At 50.8% G+C, this 22,177-nt stretch overlaps 7 protein-coding genes across 7 annotated transcripts; 6 read left to right on the forward strand and 1 right to left on the reverse strand.

Moving 5' to 3' along the window:
* Positions 1–9,058: 9,058 nt before the first annotated feature.
* On the forward strand, positions 9,059–10,138 carry J4E82_007426 (uncharacterized protein; the record flags this gene model as incomplete). The annotated part of the gene is made up of 1 exon (XM_051733672.1): positions 9,059–10,138. One exon carries the CDS (start codon positions 9,059–9,061, stop codon positions 10,136–10,138), a length of 1,080 nt encoding a protein of 359 aa, XP_051586588.1.
* Positions 10,139–12,608: 2,470 nt separating this feature from the next.
* Positions 12,609–14,270, forward strand: J4E82_007427 (uncharacterized protein; the record flags this gene model as incomplete). Its single annotated transcript, XM_051733673.1, has 1 exon — positions 12,609–14,270. One exon carries the CDS (start codon positions 12,609–12,611, stop codon positions 14,268–14,270), a length of 1,662 nt encoding a protein of 553 aa, XP_051586589.1.
* A 351-nt stretch (positions 14,271–14,621) lies between these two features.
* J4E82_007428 (uncharacterized protein) lies at positions 14,622–15,170 on the forward strand (the record flags this gene model as incomplete). Its single annotated transcript, XM_051733674.1, has 1 exon — positions 14,622–15,170. One exon carries the CDS (start codon positions 14,622–14,624, stop codon positions 15,168–15,170), a length of 549 nt encoding a protein of 182 aa, XP_051586590.1.
* A 238-nt stretch (positions 15,171–15,408) lies between these two features.
* J4E82_007429 (uncharacterized protein) lies at positions 15,409–16,581 on the forward strand (the record flags this gene model as incomplete). The annotated part of the gene is made up of 2 exons (XM_051733675.1): positions 15,409–15,851; positions 16,227–16,581. 2 exons carry the CDS (start codon positions 15,409–15,411, stop codon positions 16,579–16,581), a joined length of 798 nt encoding a protein of 265 aa, XP_051586591.1.
* A 624-nt stretch (positions 16,582–17,205) lies between these two features.
* J4E82_007430 (uncharacterized protein) lies at positions 17,206–18,891 on the reverse strand (the record flags this gene model as incomplete). Its single annotated transcript, XM_051733676.1, has 1 exon — positions 17,206–18,891. The coding sequence occupies one exon, from the start codon at positions 18,889–18,891 to the stop codon at positions 17,206–17,208; it is 1,686 nt and encodes a 561-aa protein (XP_051586592.1).
* Positions 18,892–19,845: 954 nt separating this feature from the next.
* J4E82_007431 (uncharacterized protein) lies at positions 19,846–21,081 on the forward strand (the record flags this gene model as incomplete). Its single annotated transcript, XM_051733677.1, has 3 exons — positions 19,846–20,385; positions 20,433–20,518; positions 20,568–21,081. The coding sequence occupies 3 exons, from the start codon at positions 19,846–19,848 to the stop codon at positions 21,079–21,081; spliced, it is 1,140 nt and encodes a 379-aa protein (XP_051586593.1).
* A 439-nt stretch (positions 21,082–21,520) lies between these two features.
* J4E82_007432 (uncharacterized protein) lies at positions 21,521–22,166 on the forward strand (the record flags this gene model as incomplete). Its single annotated transcript, XM_051733678.1, has 2 exons — positions 21,521–21,580; positions 21,681–22,166. The coding sequence occupies 2 exons, from the start codon at positions 21,521–21,523 to the stop codon at positions 22,164–22,166; spliced, it is 546 nt and encodes a 181-aa protein (XP_051586594.1).
* Between the last annotated feature and the right edge of the window lie 11 nt (positions 22,167–22,177).

Below are 22,177 nucleotides of genomic sequence, written 5' to 3' on the forward strand. Positions count from 1 at the left end.
ATAGACGGTAGGCTCAACTCCTGCTACTCTACATTAATGTCCCCGTCTACTCACCCGTTTTGGCCCTAATATCCCTTCAGCCTTCAATCGCTCAGACATTTGGACAGAATGTTACGTCTCAGAACATCAGAACTTACCTTGATACCCGATGACATCGACGAGACCTTCCGTCGCATGGCCCTCAGGCAGAGAACAAGACTGAGAACAAATCCGCCTCCTGGCCGTCCAGCACAACCAGGACGACCCATCCTCAGACCTGGCCCCCAGAGATTGACTCGAGATGCTGTTACTGCTCTTGGGTCTATTCCCGTACTGCAGCCACACGCGGCAGCAATTACCTCCGCAGAAGAGGAGTTCCTAGAGGATGCTTACCAGGAAGTGACACCATCGACAGAGCATTCCGTCGGCGAACGGCCCGCTTCTCCTACATCGCAGAGAGAGACCCCTTTGCGGATCAATTCAATGCAGCCACCAGTGTCACCAGCATCTCCGGTACGGTCACTTCCCTCGCCAGCACTGTCATTACCTTCGCCGGAATCCCCACCACGACGTTCACTACATGGTGTACTCCCCTTTCGCTTTGGTAGAAACCGCCGACCATCTACTACGCAGTCCCAGCCGGATACAGTTGTGTCGGTCGCTCGTACGCCAACAAGATCGCCACTCGGCCATGCCAGGCTGGACTCAACGAGAGCCAGCAGCATCGGTGACACCAGTAATAGCTCCACAATATCTCCCTCTGGCGACTCTACTGAAAGTTCTACCGGACTACGCGGAGGAGGTCGAGCGCGTGATGTCGGTGAACCGCCTCATGCTCCGTCTCCGCTGCATCACATGCAGAGACTAAGTTCGCCGGAACATGAAGAGCCCTCTGGCGATCCCACCAAGTCACCAACTACTCCCCACGAAGACCAGCCTACACTCTACTTGGAAGGTTATTGGCATCACACTCCCCGGGGGGATGAGTATCGCATGCGTAAGAGCACTGAGGTAAGTTGTGATTGTGCGACATGCTTGTGAGACATACACTAATTTCGTGACTTCACCTTGACAGGACCGTTTCTGGAGACGAACACCACACAGTGAGCCGCGGCGGGTCAGTGGTCGTCAAGATTCTATTATGCGAAGTTTGTCTTCAGGATCCGCCCCGTCTCTTCTCACGAATCGAAGCCGACCCCCTTCTGGTCTTCCGTTCGACGACGTATTCAGCACTTTACCAACGGTTGAACCCCGGTCCAGACGGAACGCCTCAGATTCTACTGCTTCTCGCAACGACTATTATTCTACTTCATCAGACATCTTTCGTACTCCTGGTGGCTCGCTTCAGCCGGAGCAGACAAACTCAGGGCCACGACATTTTAGTAGCGATGCTTCAGGCGCCAGTGGACAATTCTCTTACTACGGCTCGCTTCCTCCTAGCAGGGGAGCTTCCAGCGGTGGTCCATCGATCGAAAACGACCTTTCTCGATCTCAGATGGACGGAGCGGTGGCTTCAAACGAAGACCATCGTCCCTTAGCACCTGCAGTTCCTTCCTCAGTCTCCAGACACAGCACAAATCGTCCGAATTCTTCAGGAAGCTCAATTCTCTCTTTTTCCGATAACGTTGGCTCTGGTCCACATGGGGTTTCGCCACTACCTTCGATGCCATACACTCGCAATCAAGGCGACTCAGCATCGTCTGATTACACAACCCAAAGGTTAGGCTACATCGTTGACGCAACTACAGCGGCAATGGAGGGTCTCGAATCGCCCCTTAATCCTTTTTCTGAGCACTATCAGCGTCAGCTGCAAGCTGCCCAGGCTCGAATGAATCCTTATACTCACCAATCTCGCGCGGAAGGGGCACAAGCGCGTAGGTCAAGCCAAGGTCACGGTAGCCGGCCAAATCATTCACGCCATCCCCCACCTCTTCTTGGTCAAAGCACGAGGTCTTCTCAGCAAGATTACTATAGAGCACAGGAATCCCAACAATCATTCGAAAATTTGGCGATAGATGAGTCAAAGAATCATGAATGGGGCTCTAATTTTCATGGCAGAGGTGGACGAGGCGGTCGGCACTCCCGCGAGAACCCTTCCAGTGTGCCGGCATCTAGCTCTGACGCTGCTATACGTGCTGGTAGAGTTCAGGCACAACGGGCTGCTTACGAACGCTTGCACAACCCTAGAATGGCAATGCAAGTCGAGACCAACATGAACGCCCTCCGTCATAGTATGCCACAACCAACCATCACGCATGATGCACCCAGCCGGCGACACCACTTTACCGGCTTCCGCAACGAATTACACGGGAACACCCCGTTCAACACGCATCGACGCCCATCGCAGAGTCAAACGGCGCACCCATTGGGAGGACCTCGTGGTGGCGAGCCTGGCGACATTTTCCAAGCCTGTAAGCCTCCTAGTATGAACTGCATATAAAACGTATACTGACCTCCCCACCCATCAGCTTACCCCCAAACCACCAGCTCCGTCCCCCAGCGCGCCTACCGCCCCATACCTGGCGCCCGCTACCTCAACCCTCCACTCACTCGCGACAGTCCCTTGACGGCTCTCGCTCTAGACCAAGGCAGTGGTACGACAAGTCGACGTTCGCATGACCCGCTGGTTCGGGCTACGACGATGGTACGTACGCATCGCCGCGTTCCACCTGAACAGCGCGATCAGGAGAATGACGGGGACAGAGAGGCAATGGAAAGGGAGAGGGAGGGTATCAATAGTAGGTATGGGGATGAGGAAGGGGGAAGATCGAGGATGGATGAGACGCCGCCTAGGATTGGGAGGGTGGAGAGGAGAATGAGGGAGGGTGATAGACATAGGGAGGATGGAGTTAGAGATGTTTGATTGACGATGGTAAAGTTTCGAGTCATTGGACGGGATACGGACTTTGGTTAGTTTAGAGTATTGTTTTAGATGGTTTATGCGAACAGAACTGCAAACGACGATTCACGTGTTTTGGATGTGCACGTGCAGTTGGGAGGTATAAAAGCGGTCTTCTGTTTCGACTGATGCTTACTCCCATTGCTCAACGTTCTATCTTCTATTTTTCCAAAACAAAAACCGGGAAACCTAAAATCATGGCGCTTCTCTTCTCCTCCAAAAGCTCAACACATATTCCCATATGCGAGTCACCAAAATACTTCAACACTACAGAGATGTTCTCTTTTTCTCCTGCCGCTATCTCAGAAAGTCCATAAACATCATACATGTTGAGATCCCTGTCTTCGCGCACTCGAAAAACCTTGTGTTGCAGTATGTATGGATTGGCGAAACTTTTTTGATCCGAACCTACACTGCGCTTGGAGACTATATAAGCCCTCGCAGAGTCTTCGTCTTCCTGTCTCCTCGACCCACATTCAAAACCTATTCTCCAAAATATTAGGACAGGGTTCATATGAATTTTGTCCTGCTTCCAAAAAGTGCGAGCTCGCCCTTATATGTGTTTGGCGTTTCTGAAAAGACAGTGCATCCTCATTATGGACGGCATCTTCTGATATCTTCTCAAAATGTACTCAAAGATCAACCATATGTTACCTATGTTGTCGAGACGCCAGTGGCTATTACATATATATACCCTGGCTCGCCCCTCCTTCTTCAGCATCCTCAAACCAGGCCGTTTCTCTAAAGCGCGTGGGCTTCGTGCCATGGTCTGGCAACTCTCTCTCCAAAATCAGAACGAACGAACCAATGTTGCTTCTCGTTCAAAAGAATCTACTACATATCTAAAATACGCGCGATGGTCAACATGAGAGACTATCGCCGGTCGGTTTCGCTGCTACATCCAATGATCGCACTTACGAGGCAATGTGTATAAAACATCTCCTCGATCACTCTAGCCTTTGTTCGTCATCCTCACCTCGTCGCGCGGTTTCTATAAAATAAAAACAAGACATACTATGGTCTCTGTCTTCCTCCCCATTACAGCCTCGTTCATGGATGGCTGTGTGCTCTCAAAACTGGAACTACCCCAGCAATGATCTGGTCCAGAACACGGGCATACCTGTTACTCAGAGAACGTCGATCTGACCGCTTCGATTCCAATCTCCGACGTGTCCGAAACAGACCTCGGATGACCTTATGAACTTTTCTCTCCTTCAAAAACTTCAACACGAGGAGTTGATGACTGTGTTCCTCCAGAAGTTCCCGGTTCAATGGAGCGTGATTTGCCCTGGGTTGCGAGCATAAAATCTACCTTGATGCGGTCCCGCTTCTGCTACCATTTCTTCCATTCATTCTAAATATAATCAAAAAAAAACCTTTATCAAGGTACATGGACTCTGCTTCCCTCTGAGATCTTCTGACATCTCAGTCATGAATGTGTTTCCACAAAAGCTAACACAAGCTTAATCTATGACCTGTGAAGAGGAGAAGTCGAAATCTCATACTCGAACCTTTCCAATCTCTCTGATTCCTCTTGCAGTCTTGTATAGGCTTCTCGAAATCAAAATTCTCGATCAACATGTCCATGAGCCCTGCTCTTTCATAAAAGATCATATTGACCAAATGACAACCTTGTTCTTCCGAAAAGCGATATCTTTGGACATGGTCTGCTCTGAAGTTGCGTGTATAAAGCAATCCTAAGTGATCCAACTTCTTCTCTCTACGCTCCTATCCATCGAAGAGTTTTTCCCAAAGTCTTGAAGCAAAGTTCACATGAGGCCTGCTGCACTCCAAAAGCCGTGAAAATGACTACATGACCTTGCTCATCCAGAAAACATCAATATGCTCAAAAATGCTCTTCTTTGGCACCATGTAATAATCCCATGGTGAGGCGCTTCCTCATCTGGTTTTTTGTTACCACCTTCTTTACTTGCGCTCTCCACAAACCTCGGAATAGAGAAGATGCGTCGCTGCTCATGGCGCCAGGCTCTCTGTAATACGGTTTCTTCCTTGAAAGCCTTTAGCGTCACTGATGTGTGACTTCGACTTGCGGGTATAAATTCCACCTCCAGGCCTTCCATCACCTTCCATTCATCTTTGCACTTCTTGTGCAGTTTACCAAAATGAAAAAAAAGAAGACGGTCAATATGGGTCCCCGTTCGTCTAAATCGACTTTACACCTGTGACATGACCGGTTGCTCTGACTAGCAGGTCACAAAATAGCACTTGTCTCTTTGCAAAACATACTATTCGTCCATCATGCGTTGTACCCGAAAACTCTTCTTCAAGTCGCATGAGACTGCCACCAGCCTTCCGCATGCCTCCATGACACCGAAAGAATCACAAGCAGGTGCCATGTTCTGCTGCTCTTCTTTCGAGAATCTCAAAGTCTTTATCGCCATGTGGAGTTTTGGCGTGGGCTGCAAGTGAGATGGGTGCACCAAAAGCCCAATGGGCCTACTGCATGGCTTTGTAAATGCATATAAGTCCTTGCTCACCGGCTTCTTTCCTCCACTCAACACTTCACCTATCCTCTCAAGACAAGAAACGGTCGGTGGCCAGTATGATGGTCTCTCGTCACCTCTAAAACAGAAACCACTAGAAGTTATGACGGAAGTGTTGTCCAGTCCGATCCTCATTCCTACATGCTGCCGCCTTCTAAGCTCGTCCTCGAAAGTTCAAGCTCAGAGCGCCATGTCTGCGAAGTGAGGCGCCAGTGCTCTCAGGACTATAAATCCCAACGATGCCTAATCCTCTTGTCATCCTCTATCGGCGGAAATCCTCCAGAAATATCGGCCTAAACGACGAATGTCTGAGCAGGGCATCTTGTTTCCAAGACGCTAAGAAAGGCCTTCATGTGTTATGCCTTGTCTCTTTAAGACATAGCTTCGTCCACTGCCTAGAACTGTTAGAAACTATTCAGATAAATTTGCCATTCGAAATCTTTGACGGCGGCTGATCCAGAGCATGGTCGAGGACAATGACGTGCCTGTTTAAAATCACTCTTCGCACTCCAAGTCTTGATACATCCCGCCCTATGTTGTTTCTTCCAAAATGCAACAACGTCTGAGTCATGATTTGCTTCTGCCGCAATTGCTTGTACACCTCACACACGCACGTCATATGTGTGCGCCAAAAAGCCATGTTTTTACTCCGAACGCACGTCCCATGGACGGACGCATTGCGAAACTCTCACGAGCAATTATATCACTGCTTTCATGTTTTGTCCTGAGCACAGTACACAAAGCTCTCGCCGTCTCTTCAAACTCATACAGTGACGTACGATGTGGCCTGATGCAAGACCGGCGACACATTCCAAAGGAGACTGTGCAAGGAATGATACGTGTCGACACGTCACGATTCTTTTCTCGAAAGAGACGACAACGCTTCATGTGCGGGGTCCCGCAGTTGCAAAAGCCCGCGATCGTAAAGGTCCGTGATCGTAAAAGTCTGCGATCGTGAGTCCGCGGAAGTAACATGTAGATACGTGGCGAGGAAGGTCAGATGATGCTAGCACGTAATTGTCAGCTGTTGGTGGACTGCGCCTCTATCGCATCGTGAGCCTCGGTGGTAGCCGGTACGCTTCGGATCGATAACTCGCCATTGCAATGAGCCATGAATTGCGCGTCGCCAAGAAGCGCTCGTAAAGCAATCGCCTCTCGATACGTGTTGAACTGTTGCCTACTTGTTATGCGACGCTGCGGTTTGACGTCGGCGAGGCGGGTCCGACGAGACGAAGAGAAGTCGATAACAAAGACTCATATGTGCATCTGCAGCATGGTCGTGTAAAGGCCAGAACCCAATGACGTGCTTTTGGGGGGCCGCGACTCTTCTTGTGGCCACGACCTGCTGAAACCTCGAAGCGCTGAGAATCGGCAGTCGGAACGTTGCACAATCGCTTCCAACCGCCAGCCCTCAAACAGCGACAAAGCAGATCTCCCGCAGCCTTGCACAAGTAAATTGCGCAAGCAACCACGTACCGGGACAGCTCCAACGGCTGCGACAAGGTCCGATGCTACCATATTTGGGTGATACGAGCGCTTCTGGTGGGCGGCACGCACGAACCGGGCCTCGATATAGCAGCCGCGGGGAATTGGCGACTAGTGAAGAGCCTCATCTGGCGCTTCGGCTAGGTAACCCATTTGGAGGGCTGTAGGATGCAGGGATACGAATTCGAGATTGATGAGGAGTTAGTTTGATCGCTTAGACGGAGAGACTGACAAAGGCAGGTGGTTGACTCCACGAGGAAGAATTGATGCCATCCAGTAGATCACATGTCTCGCTGGCCACGACCTTCTAGAATCGGCAGCGATGATCTGGAGGCATGATTGGCAAAGCGGGTGAGGCGGTGCAGCGGCTGTTGAGGAGGTCTCGAAACTGCGAGGCCTCGACATTGATTGGTACGCTTTAGTTGCATGAAGCCGGTCTGGTGCTTCCCGGCCGGCTGGCATGTCGAGTACAGCTGCCGGTGGTGCGCTGTAGCATGGCAGAAGACGAACATGGCGTTGGTCGTGCTGGCTGTCATCTGTCCTCGCCATCCGCCTCGACCTCCGCCTTGCTCAAACAGGCTGGTCGTTGGACATGGCAAGAAACAGGTGTGTTGAAACAAAGATGACTTGTTTGCAATGAGTGTCGGCCAATGGAAATGAGCTAAATCCCTGCGCATGACGGCGATCCATGGATCGTGGTGGGTATGCCCGAGCTCTGTCCACCCTCTGGCCGAGTGGAGTCAAGATAGACACGCTGTCATGCGACTGACAGATGGCAGGGAGATGGTCAGTTCGGAGTTGATGCTGTATGCTGTGAATGCCGTGATTCTTGCCGTGGTCCTATTCCACCCACTTGATGCAGATGGACAGGCAGTATACTGCTGGGAAGTGTAGTGGCGGCTGAGCCACACTGGGTAGTAAATGTGTTCAATACCAAGCTGGACAGGCTCTACTACGCCGAATTACACGCATGCAACGCGTGTTCGTGAGGCAAATGCTTTTCTACCCAAGGTTTTCACGATACCCAAACTGGGCTGGGAGTGGCTGGGCTATCTTGCATTTCGCCCACAAATTCGTCACCGTCATGCTGGCTTCTGTTCCCCAGGTATATGGGAGCAGGTGTGTCGCTACTGCGTGGTCGCATGCTATTCATCAACCATAGTGATCTGGCTCCACTCTAACCCGACTCACCGCTTCAACCTCTGTCTCCCAACCGAGCAACGTGACCCAACTACGAGGCCAGCAGACCCTCTAGTTCCGGCCAGCCTTCCACAAGCACCAAGATTGTCGGAATACATATCGCCCACTGCTGCCGCAAACTCGAGGGCCTGTAGTGCAGACCGTGTCAAGTTGACCGCTGCGCCCACCTCGATCGTTCGTCCACTCTCATCCCAACACAACTCTCCAACCCGCATCCATCTAAAACATACTCGACCTCCTTCGAAACGCGATTCGCATCACGGCTCTATTGGTTGTCAATTTCTCACGCCTAGAGGGCCCTGCGCTGCGTACAAACCATTGGCTTGCACTTGAAACAGCCTATTCCTGGGGTCCTGCACCTCACCACTCGCAATCTTCCAGGCATCCCAAACGAGCCAAACAGCCGCTGGCCTGAGTCCGGCGTGGCGCGCTACGTAGCTGTTTCCTGCCCGTAAGCCGCATCCATTGGGTCCCACACGCAGCCGCCGAACCACCACCCCCAAAGGATTCGACCCTCGACTTAGCATCGCATCTCTACCCGCTCAAGGGGTGTGCGTTCTTAAGTATCACGCTTTCTGCCGTCGATACTTCTTCCTCACAGTCAGTCACCGGCTTCACTTCTTCATCTCCCCTTCTTTCCTCCCTGCCATCCTAGCGGTGCAGGTGCCTTCTCCACACTCCGGTAGTGATTCGCGCTCCACCATCCGACGCTCCCAATTTCCAGACGGCAGTGCCATCGACCATCCCTTCTTTAAACATACAAAAAAATATTTCGACTGGACTCGGAATCATCCCATAATAATTGTTGCCTTGCGAATTCTGCCCTCTCAACCTCGTCGTCAGCCACGCAGCCTCGGACACCCGCTTACCATCGTTCAGACCGGAATTGCGACTTCGCCTCACAGGGCATACAGCAACAACAGCAACAACTACATCTCGACGTTCACTTAAGACTCTATCACCACCCTCACTACACATCACCATCATCAACATGCCTTACTCACCAAACCTTGTTGCCGAGAACCAGGCTGCTCTGGACCACTTCATCCAGCTCCCTGTATCACATGACATGATCTCGTATCTTGCACAAAAGGCCACACAAGTCATTCGCTGCGAACCATCAATCAACAAGAACCTCCCACCGACACCACCAGCATCGCCTCCTCAGCATGTTGCCTCCAGTATCCGTGAGCCCGCGCTGCCATCAGTAGAAGAGTTCATCACATCCATCGTCGAGAGGTCCCACGTTCAGACTGCTACCCTTATGACTTCCCTCGTCTACCTCAGCCGGTTACGGTCGCGTCTTCCTCCCGTCGCCAAGGGCATGCGATGCACTGTCCACCGCATCTTCCTTGCCTCTCTCATCCTTGCAGCCAAGAACCTCAATGACTCCTCGCCCAAGAACAAGCACTGGGCCAGGTACAGCGCTGTCCGCGGCTACGAGAACTTTGGATTCTCCATCACAGAGGTCAACCTTATGGAGAAGCAGCTGTTGTTCCTCCTTGACTGGGATCTCCGCATCAACCCTGAGGACCTCTACTACCACCTTGAGCCATTCCTAGCGCCCATCCGTGTCTGGCAATCTCGCCAGGCCGAGAAGGCCAGGCTCGCAGAGAAAGAGAAGGAGCTTGCACGTCAACAGTACCAGCTTTCCGTCGAGAACCTCTCGCGCTCGACCAAGCCCTACGCATCAAACTCATCCCTTTCATCATATGCCTCTCGTCCCCAGAGGCATCCTGCACCACGCTACATCCCATCATCCCGCGCGGCATCGCGCACCCCATCTCTATCGCCACCCACCAGGAGCTCGTCTGTCTCGACATCGTCCGACTCGCCCGACAGCTTCCTCGACGAGCCTTCAGAGGCTATCCTCCAGCGCTACGACGCAGACATGGGCGCCAATCTTGTATATATCAATGGCCCCATCTCGTCATATGCACCAAAGCAGCAACACACCCTCCCGTTGTACGACACGCAGCCCTCAAAGAAGGCCAAGACGTCAGCGGGCGGCATCTTCAGCAGAATGTTTGGCCAGACTGGCGCTTACGCCGGCCGCCAAACTGGCTATTAATTCTATTCGCTATTTCACCGTTCTATCCACCACACTGTCGCTTACCGACCTTACGACTTTCCTAGTTTCCATGACATGATCCGATGAAAGATGCTCACTGGATGGACATCTCTTCGCCCATCTCATCAACCTTTGCATCGGCAGGCGTTTACACAATTAGCATTTGCACAGCACAGCATTGTACCGGCGTTGGATATCATCATCATCTTGAATCGCATCTATATTGCGTCTCGGCGCGACCGACTCAGAACAGTTTAGCTTAGCTAGCCTACCATTTATCCGTTCCCTGCACTTGTTTGCGGCAACGCGAGTAATGAATAAAAAATCCGTCAAAACGCATTTTTCCGTCTCTCCGAGGTACTTGGCAACGGGTGTTCGTGATAAATGACTCTTGCTTTGTTCTTGCAATTTCCGTAGATTGGGGACTGACATGCGCGCTAGGTTCGACGGGTATCTATCTAGTTAGTGCAGAAGGCTAACTTACACATTAGGTGGCGTGCGGCTCATCAAGCGACTCATCAATACGCGACTGTGGACACTGCATGAAAGAATCACGCGAGAGATATTGAAGGATGGCGATCTATCGCTGTAGTTCGTACGAAGCGATGCGAGAAGGGTTCAAGAGGGCTGTACAGAGGGCACCTCAGCAATCAACCACAGGCATAATTCACGGCATAGATCACACCGGTCACTAGTCTGCACATCTATATGGTACAGCCACGAAGCTATACAGGACCTGAGTTTCCACGTCTTGCGACGCTGTCCAGTCATCTTGCCTTGTACTACATTCTTTGACGGGCCGTCTGCGCAGCCACAATAGGCAGACTAATCTAGCGACCACACATAATCAGCTATCATGCATGCTACCTAAACATCTACTACAAGGCCACAACGCCCAATATCTGCCAACCTCAGCACTGAGGTCGACCAAGGCTGAGTCGTGCCGGTGAGAAACCGTCAACGACATCATACCTCCACTATACTTGGTGATCACAGCTAATCCCAATCACAACCGGCGGTAAGCCCGGCATGTACCAAATCCTATACCGAGGCACTCTCCGAAAGCGCACCGATGAAGAAATGAGCAAAAGGCAGATTATGATGCAAGATGCAACGGCAACACAATATCGTGTATGCAGGAGTCAAGGAGTTTGGACCGCGTAGATCAAACGCGGTTTGTGGTGGGATAAGAAGTACGCTTGCCTTTTTTGAGCATGGCAGGGTGGGAACGCTGGGTTTCAGATGTGCAGCTTGGCGCTAGAGTGTTTGGGTGTGGTTGGTCGGTTCCAGGGGCATAGTCAGCCGAGGAGGATGAAGACTAATGCTGGGATTGCTGGCTTCGTTGTTTTTTGCATGTGCGGCAGATGCGTTGGCATCAGTTTACCGTCTGTTGAGGCTGCTTGTACAATGGGGCTGGGGAAGATGGACATGGACTAAGCAACTTGGTGATGTCATCAGTCGTGAGCTTGGGCTTGGGGTCGTGGTCGGGCGAGTCTCAGTCTGCGACGCGGTGATGCTATGCACGATACTCTTTATCGGTCTGGTCAATTGAGGAAGTATGCTTCCGCTTCGCTTACTGGACAGATGGCGATGCGAATCCGATACCAAGGTACCTACCTTGCGATGCGCCAGATGAACCGTTCGCCGCGTTTTGATCGCGCACCAGATCTCGCTGCACCTAGCAACTTTCCAACTACGAGATTGCCGATGAAGTACTGTTCGTACTATCTAGAAGGATTATGCTGATCGAGCGCATCCGATAGTTGAGAATGCTTCCAAGTCGTCTCTCAATGCTCCTCTCCCAAATCAAGAAGGCGCATTATCTGCCAACCCGACAAGACCAACACATGAACTCAGCAAGGAGATGCCATACTCATCCAGTCCAATATTTGCACAATATCGATAATTCACACATGTATCCTTTCATGCAGGAGAAGTTATGCTCAAACGTACCTCATCAGGCCTTTTCACAGTGGGTCTCAAGTCTCAGGCATGAATCTCGCCGCACCTGATACAACAATTGTCAACACTTTCTTGGGGCACGGTAGGCTACCAAGCCGAACATTCAACCACCGTCTAAGATGCTCAACTCGCGATTCCATCGATTTTGCATTCTATCACTCGTTCATCCACCTTGAAGGTTTTCTTTCGTAACCGCTGGCCGGTCCCTTTTCACTCGTTTAATTTTGTAATGGTTCGACAATTCACTTTTCTACCTAGCGATCGAAGGCCGACTGGAAATGATGGCCGAACGATGCGACATAGCCACTGGGGACGCTACAATACCTTCTACGGACTTTCGTTTACGACAACCCTTTCGACAGTACTTTTGCTTTCACAACTCAACGAATGGCGTGTAACTGGAGAGCTCTTCACCCTGGCAAACAGATTTCCTGGTTCCGCAGCGCTTGTTGTACAGCTTCTCGCCGCTTTCTTCGGTCTTTTGCATCTCGCGGTCATCTGCAAACTCATGAACTATGCACTTCGACTACGTCTTGCCAACGTCAGCGTGTCTCTGGACGTATTGCGTACATGGGTGGATATGAGCATCATGAGAGTGGACTGGGACTTACCCCTGCGCTTCTTCTTTCCATCCGTCCTTGTCGTGCTACTTAGTCTTGTACCTGCGGCGCTCTGGGCTGGTTCAATGACACCATCGGTATCGCGTACCGTAGGCGGCGGCATGCTTCTTATACCCAGTTACGAAGACGTCTCGATGATCAAGGAATATCCGATGATGATTGGCAGCTCAGGACCGTCAATGCGTTCACAAAAAGGCTTCTTCACCTATTCAGTTGGTCAACAACAAAGTAGTCAGCTTCTTGCATCTGCAGCTCAAGCCTCTTCCTTTGGTATGGATTCGCATGTCCACCGCAAGCTCGACAACACACGCTTCAGCTACCGAGGCCGTTCATATGGTGTCGGCGCAGCTGTCGGATTGAAGGACCAAGCAATCACCTCGAACAGCCAGATTGCAGGGTATATCTATGAAGAGGCGGGCTATGTGGCAAACGTCACCTGCGCATACAACGCAACTTCCAACTTTACTCTTTCCGGACCAGTCAACGAATGGATATACGCAGCGTCTGGTAATCTTCCAGATAGCGAAGAGGGCCCAGAGTACTCAAACTACATCGGCCACGACGGCAAAGCCATTGTAGCAATGGGTGTGGCATATAGTGATCGCTCACCTCGTCGCTATCTCTCTATCGCAGCTGGCGAAGCGTATTCCTTTCTCAACACCACGCAATGCGAATTCGACTTCACGCCTACACTGTTCAACGTTACCGTCGATGTTGGGAACCTTAGCATCACAGTGAAGCCTATACGGACAATACCCGACTTCAATCCTCAGCGCAACATCACGCGAACTGTTGTACGGCAGTACGAGCTCATGTCCAATGATATGACAAATCTATACGTCTCTCTTCTTGGCGAAGCGTTCAACTCCAGCATCGCAGCATACAAGATGTCACGTGCGTCTGCCACCAACCAAACAATCGACGCAATTCCCCAAGAAGAAGCCACACTTGCCGGTCTCACAAACAGCATGGTCGCCATGGCCGACGACATGTTAGTAGCGTACGCATCTGCGCAACTGATGGTCGGACGCATGTTTACACAGCAGCCAGCAAAGGTCTACGTCTACGCCCTGCAATTCGGTCAACCTAGTTACATCTACGCTATCTTTTCTCTCAACCTTGTCATCATTATTGCAGTTGTGTGCGAAGCTTTTCGCACGACTGGCTGGTCTAATTTGGGCCGCTTCAATTACCTCGATCCTCGCGATCTTATCATCGCTGCATCGCGGGGTGGGGGTGATATCGCAGCTGCAGCAGACGATATTATGGAGCGGAGGGAAGGAAAGAGGATGAGACATATTTGGTTATTGAGCGACCCTGATGAGGGGAACGGGTCTCTCATTGTTAATCTGAGAGGAGATCAGAATGGGCATGTTAAGATCGAAGTGGGGGCTGGACAGTGTGAGAAGGATGCAGTGAGGGACGTCGATAGCGAATATCCGGCGGATGAGAAGACAATGTATACGGAGCCAGGAGTTGCGGCGGAGAGAGGGCCGCTGACGCCTAAGACGCCGATGAAGATGAAGGTTGGCATTTTTGGGTCCAAGTAGGAAGAGACATGGGTTTAAGACATTGGATCTCGCTAGGTTCGATCTGCAGTGCATACGGTGCGCATTGAACACTTTATCAAAGAACTGAATTAATTACAAGTATTGAGACTAGACATTTTGACACATGGCGAAGTCGTGAATCCGAGAAGTCTCACATGACTGATACTGAAACGAGACTTTAGGAACATGGTCGTCAACTCTAGATCATCGCAAAAGGATATAACGACACCCTCAGCTTCATCTTAGCTCGATAGACAGGCACCCTACACACAGCGCCTCAACGAAGATAAACAAACTACATTTTTACCAGCATATCAGTCTTTCAAAAACAAAAAAGCGCACTCGTCAGCAATGCTGCCATTCACCCCCCGCGAACCAATGCCATCAGGAGACGATATCACAAGAGCCGATGTCAACGTTCTTGAAAAGATCGACGAGCTCTATCACAGCGCCCAAAACGATCCCGAATACAAGCCGGAAAACTTCGATTGTTGGCTCGACTGTTTGGATCTGTACCAACGCCAGAAGGCGCGACACTACCTTACAGAGCTGCGGCAACACATCCAGTCGCTTGTAGGCCCCTTTTCTAACAACGTTACCTCTGCGCATCGGGAGCTAGAGCGAGCTGAAAAACGTTTGTGCGAGGAGCTCGACGACCGAGATGAGCAAAAAACACAGGAACTACCATGCGAGCAAACCCGGGAGGCACAAATCGATCCGGGGCAAGCAGCTCGGGAATTTCAAGCTTCGATCAACCCGACGCCGAATGGCGATGGAGACAGACACCTGGAACTCATAACATTCTTGGCTTTGGTCATTGTTATTGCGGTCTTGCATCCTATTGAGTTGCTACGTGCGCTAATGACCATCCTTGCGTTTCTATGCTGCTTCTCGAAGTAACGACAGTTTCTGGTTTGCTGTAGACTTTCTTTCTAGCTTGTTGTAGATTCCGAGCGTTGCTTTCAGGGTTGTTCTAGACTTGCTTTCACGGCGTTGGCGTTCTTTCTTGTCCATCCAAACATACAAACTGTACAAATCAGATATATAGACCTTTCTCATCACTAGTCAATTACTCAACCATCTCACACAGAAAATCTTCTACTCAAATCCCAACGTTCACAGTATTACGATACCTACCATGCCTACCAACGTTTCCGACAACACCCTAGTCACTGACGCCGCTCTTCCGATCAACCCCTCCAGTGCCCCAGATTCCCAGATGGCCTACAAAGAACGCTGCAAGCAGCTGAAGAGAATTATTTATCGTAAGAAGAAGAACATCGACGCAAAACATCGTGACTTCGATAAGCTCCAGGACAAGATCGTAACCGCGGAGAAGGTCAAGCCCGTCGACTCAGCAACCATAGACAAATTGACAAAAGAGCTAGTTGAGCTTCATGCGTACATCGAAGGCATGCTCGGTATACACAACTTCTTCGTTAAGGAGTACCAGACACTTATCGCTGAGAAGAGTGAGAGTGTGAAGGCAAACTTATTCAACGAGATGGGAGCAGTGATAAGCGAGGCTGAGGGTGTGGACTCTGATGATGGAGACAGCCAGGATGAGAATGATCAGGCGGTGTAAACAAGGATTGTGATTCCTGACATGTAATGGGAGATGGAGGTATACCCTGGGAGCCTACATAGTGGCCTATATTGCTGAAGTGTCTTTGAAGCGAATTTACAACAATAGCTTGATAGGTACAACAGAAACGAACCAAGCTTCTTTGTACATTTGGTCAGTGAGGTCACAATTGAAATGATATCTAGACTTTGTGGTTTGACGTAGACTTGCTTTCGAGGTGTTCACATGCTTTTTGTGGTCACAAGTATAGAGGATAGACAAACGATGCGTGATAGATATGTAGACCATCCAGTATCGATTATTCATTCACTTGTCTAGCACGAACACGCTACTTCTGAGTATCTAGTGTGCCCAAGGGTTTTCGCATTCAGCATGTCTAACAACCCCTGCGACAACAACGATCCGCTCGGTAGGTCCCTAACTCTAGGCAATCCTGGCGACACTCCAGACCCCCGTATGATCTACAACGGACGTCGTGTGGTCGTCGAAGCCTACATTGAAAACCTGAAGAACAAAATCCCAGAAATAAAGAGCACCCTTACCGAGCTGAACGACACAATCTCACAGATGGCGAGTGACCCCACCATTCCGCCAGTAGTCGTTGCGCGCTTGAGAACCGAAGTTTCTCGGCTTCTTAAACGCACCGTAACTCAGCAGGATATGCTCGAAAATCTCGAGGAGCAGTATAAGGAACTCGTGAATGAAGAAAACGAGGAGGTGAAGTAGAGGCTTCTGGTTGAGATGAGAGAATTCATGCTACGAGCACAGGCATACAATCTTTAAATGTTAGTCATCACGACGAGGAAGCAATTTAGTCCTAAGCGGAGACTATCGTGCGTAAATGCCAGTGCTTGATAGCTGAAGTCTTGGAGGTAGCAAATCTTTCAGCAGTCCGCCTGGATTCTGTGCTTAGTACTAGGATAGCGCTAGTATGTGACATTCCAATGCGTATAGCCACTTGACAAAGAGGCCCTTTCTTTGTGTATCGCAAGTCAAAAGAGCGCAAATCCTGACCGAAGCACCAGTCTTCAGCATCAGCACTCGAATAACCTAGCGAATACCTTGAGAGGCAACGTCTTGGGTACAGCTTATAATAACAAATATCTCCGTACATGTCTAGCGATCAAGGCAAGAAGATAAAGAGGCTGAGAAGCAGATGTATTGCAGGCAATAAACTATGCGAATGCTGAAGATATGAATCGCAAACACCTAAGCACATAGACACGCGCAATAGAGTATGAAACAAGAACAGACTTCGCCGTACTCGTAGTAGTAGTAGTCATCGTCGTCGTCATCATCATCATCGTCATCGTCGTCATCCTTCGCGTCGCGATGTATGCTGAGTGACTTCTAGTACTTTCCATTGTCATGATATGGCCACAGGGCGCAGTCGTCATGGTTGGTTATGAAGACGATGTTCTCATCGAATTTGGTCTTGGTAGCGAAGGCCAGAGTCGACTGAATCAAGTCGCATTTCTCGGGATAGAGGTCGCAAAGATCAGCTATACAGATTCCGTAGTTGCCGTTGCCATCCCGGAGGACCTGGATTTGTTCGCACTCGGCATTCACTCCCTCCTCTACCCAGTCCTCGTAACGTTCTCCAAATGACGTGAGAGTGGATATGAGGACGGATTTTACATCACGGCATTCTTCGAGAAGTGCAGGATTGCAAAGGGAGTACAAGCAGATCTTTCGGGATCCGGGTTCGACAAGACGGGGCTCAAATTTTTTGAGTGGAGACAGAATATCTTGGCCTTTACCCATGGGGGTGGAGCAGATGCAGGTGTCGTTCAAGTGTCCGTAGAAGTCGCAGTCAGGCTCGCACTCGCAGTCGCTCCGAGAGGCTTTTGGAGCATCGATGCCAGGATACATCGTCTTCAGCTCCTCTGTGATCTCCTCACACGGGAAGCCCATCAGTAGCGTTACATACTGAGGGTCGCAGATCTTCGGGAATATTATGCGAGCGTGAGACTCTAGTGTCGTTTCGTCGCAAGCTCCGATTCCAGGATGATATTTCCGGACCATGTCACACAGTGCTGGCTTTGTTCTGTGCTGTGGTGTGATAGTGTCTGAAGTAGACCGAGGAATTGCGGCGGCGCGGCGTCTTGCTGGATAGACAATCCTAGAAAGACACGGGCTGAGTACCAGTAGCTTCTCACATTCTGGGCAGTCGGTCTGAACAGCATATGGCGGAGTGAACAAACGCAGACTAGAAGTGGAAGACGTTGTGGAGGCGACTTTGGTTGACGAGTGGACTTTGGTAGATGAATGAACTTTGGTAGACGAAGTGTGGGCTTTTGTTGACGGCGAAGAAGATACGGAAGAACCATCGGTAGGTGTTGCGACTGAGGATTCCGCAGGAGGCTCAGAAGCAGGCGTAGCGGTATATTCACCGGTCAACGCTATCGTGTAGGTAAACTTGAGTGCTGAGCCGTCCCTCTCTTCGCAGCAATCAGTGTCCGAATCCGAATCGGTGTCTGCAGCAACTTGAAGGCCGCCTTCTTGAACTTCAGGAAGGACATGGTGGTAGTCGTAACACGCCTTAACTTGTTCCAAAGATGTTGGGTCTTTCTCCGGCGTTGAACGTGGTGAGGTATCGCACAGCACTAGCTCGACGTCATCGGTAGCAGTGCACTGATGGGTCTGGACATTCGCGGACCCGTACTGCGTGGTGCAGCTGTGGAAAGCGAGGTTGTCTTTGAATACATCTCCTCGAACTTGAGATAGGTCGACCCAGATCTTGTTATCATCGTTGCCGTCGACAGCGTAAGCAAAGTCGATCTCATCGGCGGACTTGAGGATACCATCTGACTTGGTTGAGATCTTGATAGCGACGCTGGGGTTAACGATAGAACCATGACGCCATGGCTCTTGATATTGACCACCAGGTTTAATGGGGACATTGTCGGTATGGGAGGAGCTGAGGACTTGAGGTACAGACCAGACGTAGACGTTGTAGGGACAGTGGTTGGTGACAATAGCCCTAGCTTGAGCCAAGGCTACGAAGGTGAGGACGGGAAGGACGGATCCAAGCATGATGTTCGAGACGTGCAGCGTGAGAGTTGATCTGTGTTGGTGGCAGTAGAAAGTTCTTTTTGACTGGGTTGGAGAAGAAAGGTGAGCTTGGGGTGGGAAATGGGCTTTTGTAGACAGTCGAGAGGAAATGAAGTTGTTTTCATGACTGATGCTGGCAGCCATGAAGACGCTCGCTGCTGCCGCAGGGTGGAGCGTCTTGGGCAGGAGCATCGCAGGCGTTAAAGCAGTACCAAGGCACTACTGTATGTTTGGGTCCATTCAGACTGCCGGACTCTTTTGAAAACTTCGATGATAACGTTGAAGCGTCATCTAGGAATAACGCAGCTGTAGGAAGTAGTTTATGGACGTTGGCGGCGTGGAATTTTGTTCTTCAGGACCCGGTGTGCTTTCCCTCATAACTAGAAGTGCGGTTGCTATATTTCAGGGCGTGTTTCCTGAAGAAGCAGCGTATTTCGAGTACTATGGCTTAATGTTTAGCATGACGTACTGATATGGCTTAGAAGAGAGAGTATAATGGACAGCTTAAGTCACTCATGAAACGGTCAATTTGCTCATTAGTGACTACTGACTATCAGCACACGACGGATATACCTGCCTTGTTTCGAGGAAGATTCGAGAAGTAGCCATCCCCTTACTTTATGGTGGATGCTGTGATGCAGCTACAAGGTTGACGCGAACTGACGCGTATGAAGATGGCAGGTGCTTAGTAAGCCCCACTTCCATGAAGCACTCCGGCTAGCGTCCTGGAGACCTGAGGCGCGAATGAAACACTGCAAACCTCAGCATCAGCGAGTGTACAATAAGAAGATGATGGCCCCGTGTACTTGTCGCGCAAGTTGCGCCTTCTCACACATCTCAATTTTCGTTCCTGGGTAGCATCGTTGAGGTAGTCTCTGTAGAACGTCAATTCGCGTCCAAGCCTCGAATACGCGCCGTCGCGCCCCACCATCCACCATGATCCAACAAACCTCTTGTATCGACATGCCAGCCATGTCCTCCGCAATAAAAGAAGTACCCGTTCAACTGCCAAAGAGCTTCGACCGACCCGACGAGCCATGGCACCATTACCTCAATATCGACATGGTATGGTATGTCCTCGGATACACGCTCTTCCATCCGTTCGTATCATGGGTTGTAGTACTGTGTCTGCGAGCGCAATATACACCCTATGAGAACATTGAGATGCGCATTGCAATGGCCTGGGCCATGCTCATGACGGTTAACGGCATCTTCGGGCTCATCAGCGACCGGATCGCATGGGGATCACCGCGCGAGGTAGACCTAGAAGAAGAGGTTATCGTTGTAACGGGCGGTGTTGACGGCCTTGGTGGACTGCTTGCGGAGACATATGGAATGCGCAACGCGAACATCGCCGTCCTGGATATGAAAGAAGTCGACGAGGATGAAGCAGAGAACAAGGGAGTGGTCTACTACAAGTGCGACGTCAGCGATGCGAAGCAAGTGGAAGCTGCAGCAGCCAAGATTGTCGAAGATGTGAGTGGTAATTTTCACGTGTGATCGCACTCTACTAACGATCGCAGCTCGGCGCTCCTACTATCTTGATCAATAATGCCGGCATCGTACAGACCAAGTCAATCCTCGACTCGACCGCTGAAGATGTGGAACGGTATGTATATCCTGGAATGGCTCTTGGTCTTTTCTGACATTCTCCCCAGCACTTTCCGCGTAAACACACTGGCGCACTTTACGACCCTCCGCACTTTCGTCCCGTACATGCTGAAAGAAGGCCGCGGCACTATCGTAACCGTCTCCTCTGTCCTTGGCCATCTCGGTGCAGCCAACCTATCCGCGTACACGGCCTCCAAAGCAGCACTTCTCGCACTGCATCACTCTCTTCGCGCAGAACTTGCACAAAATCCTGACGCGAAGGATATCAAGACAATCCTAGTACAACCTGGTCAAATGGGTACAACAATGTTTGCAGGCCTCAAGACTCCAAGCAACTTCCTGGCACCGGTTGTTACGCCAGCCGACATTGGCAAAGATATTATACGGTTGATTGAAAGGGGTGAGAGCGGGGAGATCGCGCTTCCTCTATACTCAAAATACATTCAGATCCTTGGGGTATTGCCTGTAGGCGTACAGCATCTTGTGCGGAAGTGGAGCGGAATGGATAAAGCGGTGGGCAAAATGAAGGAGTCGCGGCAAGGTCCGACCGAGAAGAGGTGATCGGCCTACGTAAAGTCACTCCTTAATGCCTACAGAAGCAGACGCACTCAAATATTGTACAATATACGCTGTAACGACCATGCAACACTTGACATTATGCAGCTCGGAATATCTTGGTGTTTCGAACGTCCTACCACACCTCCTGCAGCGTCTGACTGCTACGGCCCGGTTTTGGATAGCACGATTGACTATACTAGCACACAGGGAATAGTCAATTTGGTATTCGCATGTGAACGACGGTTCGCGGGGACCACTAGCGCCGTAGGGCTGATATTAGCGAGCGCTCGCACATCTCGCCGTATTGATTTCGCGGCGACGACGACATCATCAACACAACATAAAAATGTAAGACGACGTCCAGTGCTATGTAGTGCAAAGACGAAATACATGCGACCGAGGCTAATTGACTGCCAGACTTTCTAAACCTCAATCCAACGCAATGGCCGACCAGAAAGCATCCAAGTACTACGCTGCCGAGGAGGAGGCGCAAATGAAGAAGGTATGCGCAATCACAGCGAGGAATACAAAATTACGGAGAAGACGCGTAAAGATGGAATGTGGAGTTATCGCGAACGCTGAACTAACAAGTCAATTCACAGGCGCGCAAGACGGCACACCGCACCAAATACCGCGAGTCGCTCACCCCCGGCACCGTCCTCATCCTCCTCTCTGGTCGATTCCGTGGCAAGCGCGTCGTGCTTCTGCGCCAGCTCGAACAGGGCGTTCTCCTCATCACCGGCCCCTTCAAGTCTAACGGTGTACCTCTCCGTCGCGTCAACCACCGCTACGTCATCGCTACTTCCACCGTTGTCGACATCGCTGGTCTCGACGAGGAGGTTGTCGCACGCGTAAGCAAAGACGAGTACTGGGCACGTGAGAAGAAGGACGGCAAGGGCGAAGACGACTTCTTCAAGGACGGCGAGACACCCACAAAGAAGGAGACCGACCCCCAGCGGATAGAAGACCAGAAGAAGGTGGACAAGGCGCTCATGGCCAACATCAAGAGGACTCCCGACCTCGAGTCTTACCTCGGCGCCAGCTTCAGCCTGAGGAGCAACGAGAAGCCCCACGAGATGGTCTTCTAGGTGTCTACACG

Source organism: Alternaria postmessia (genome assembly GCF_024291825.1).
Source record: "Alternaria postmessia strain BMP 2775 chromosome Unknown scaffold_50, whole genome shotgun sequence".
Taxonomy (NCBI): Eukaryota; Fungi; Ascomycota; class Dothideomycetes; order Pleosporales; family Pleosporaceae; genus Alternaria; species Alternaria postmessia.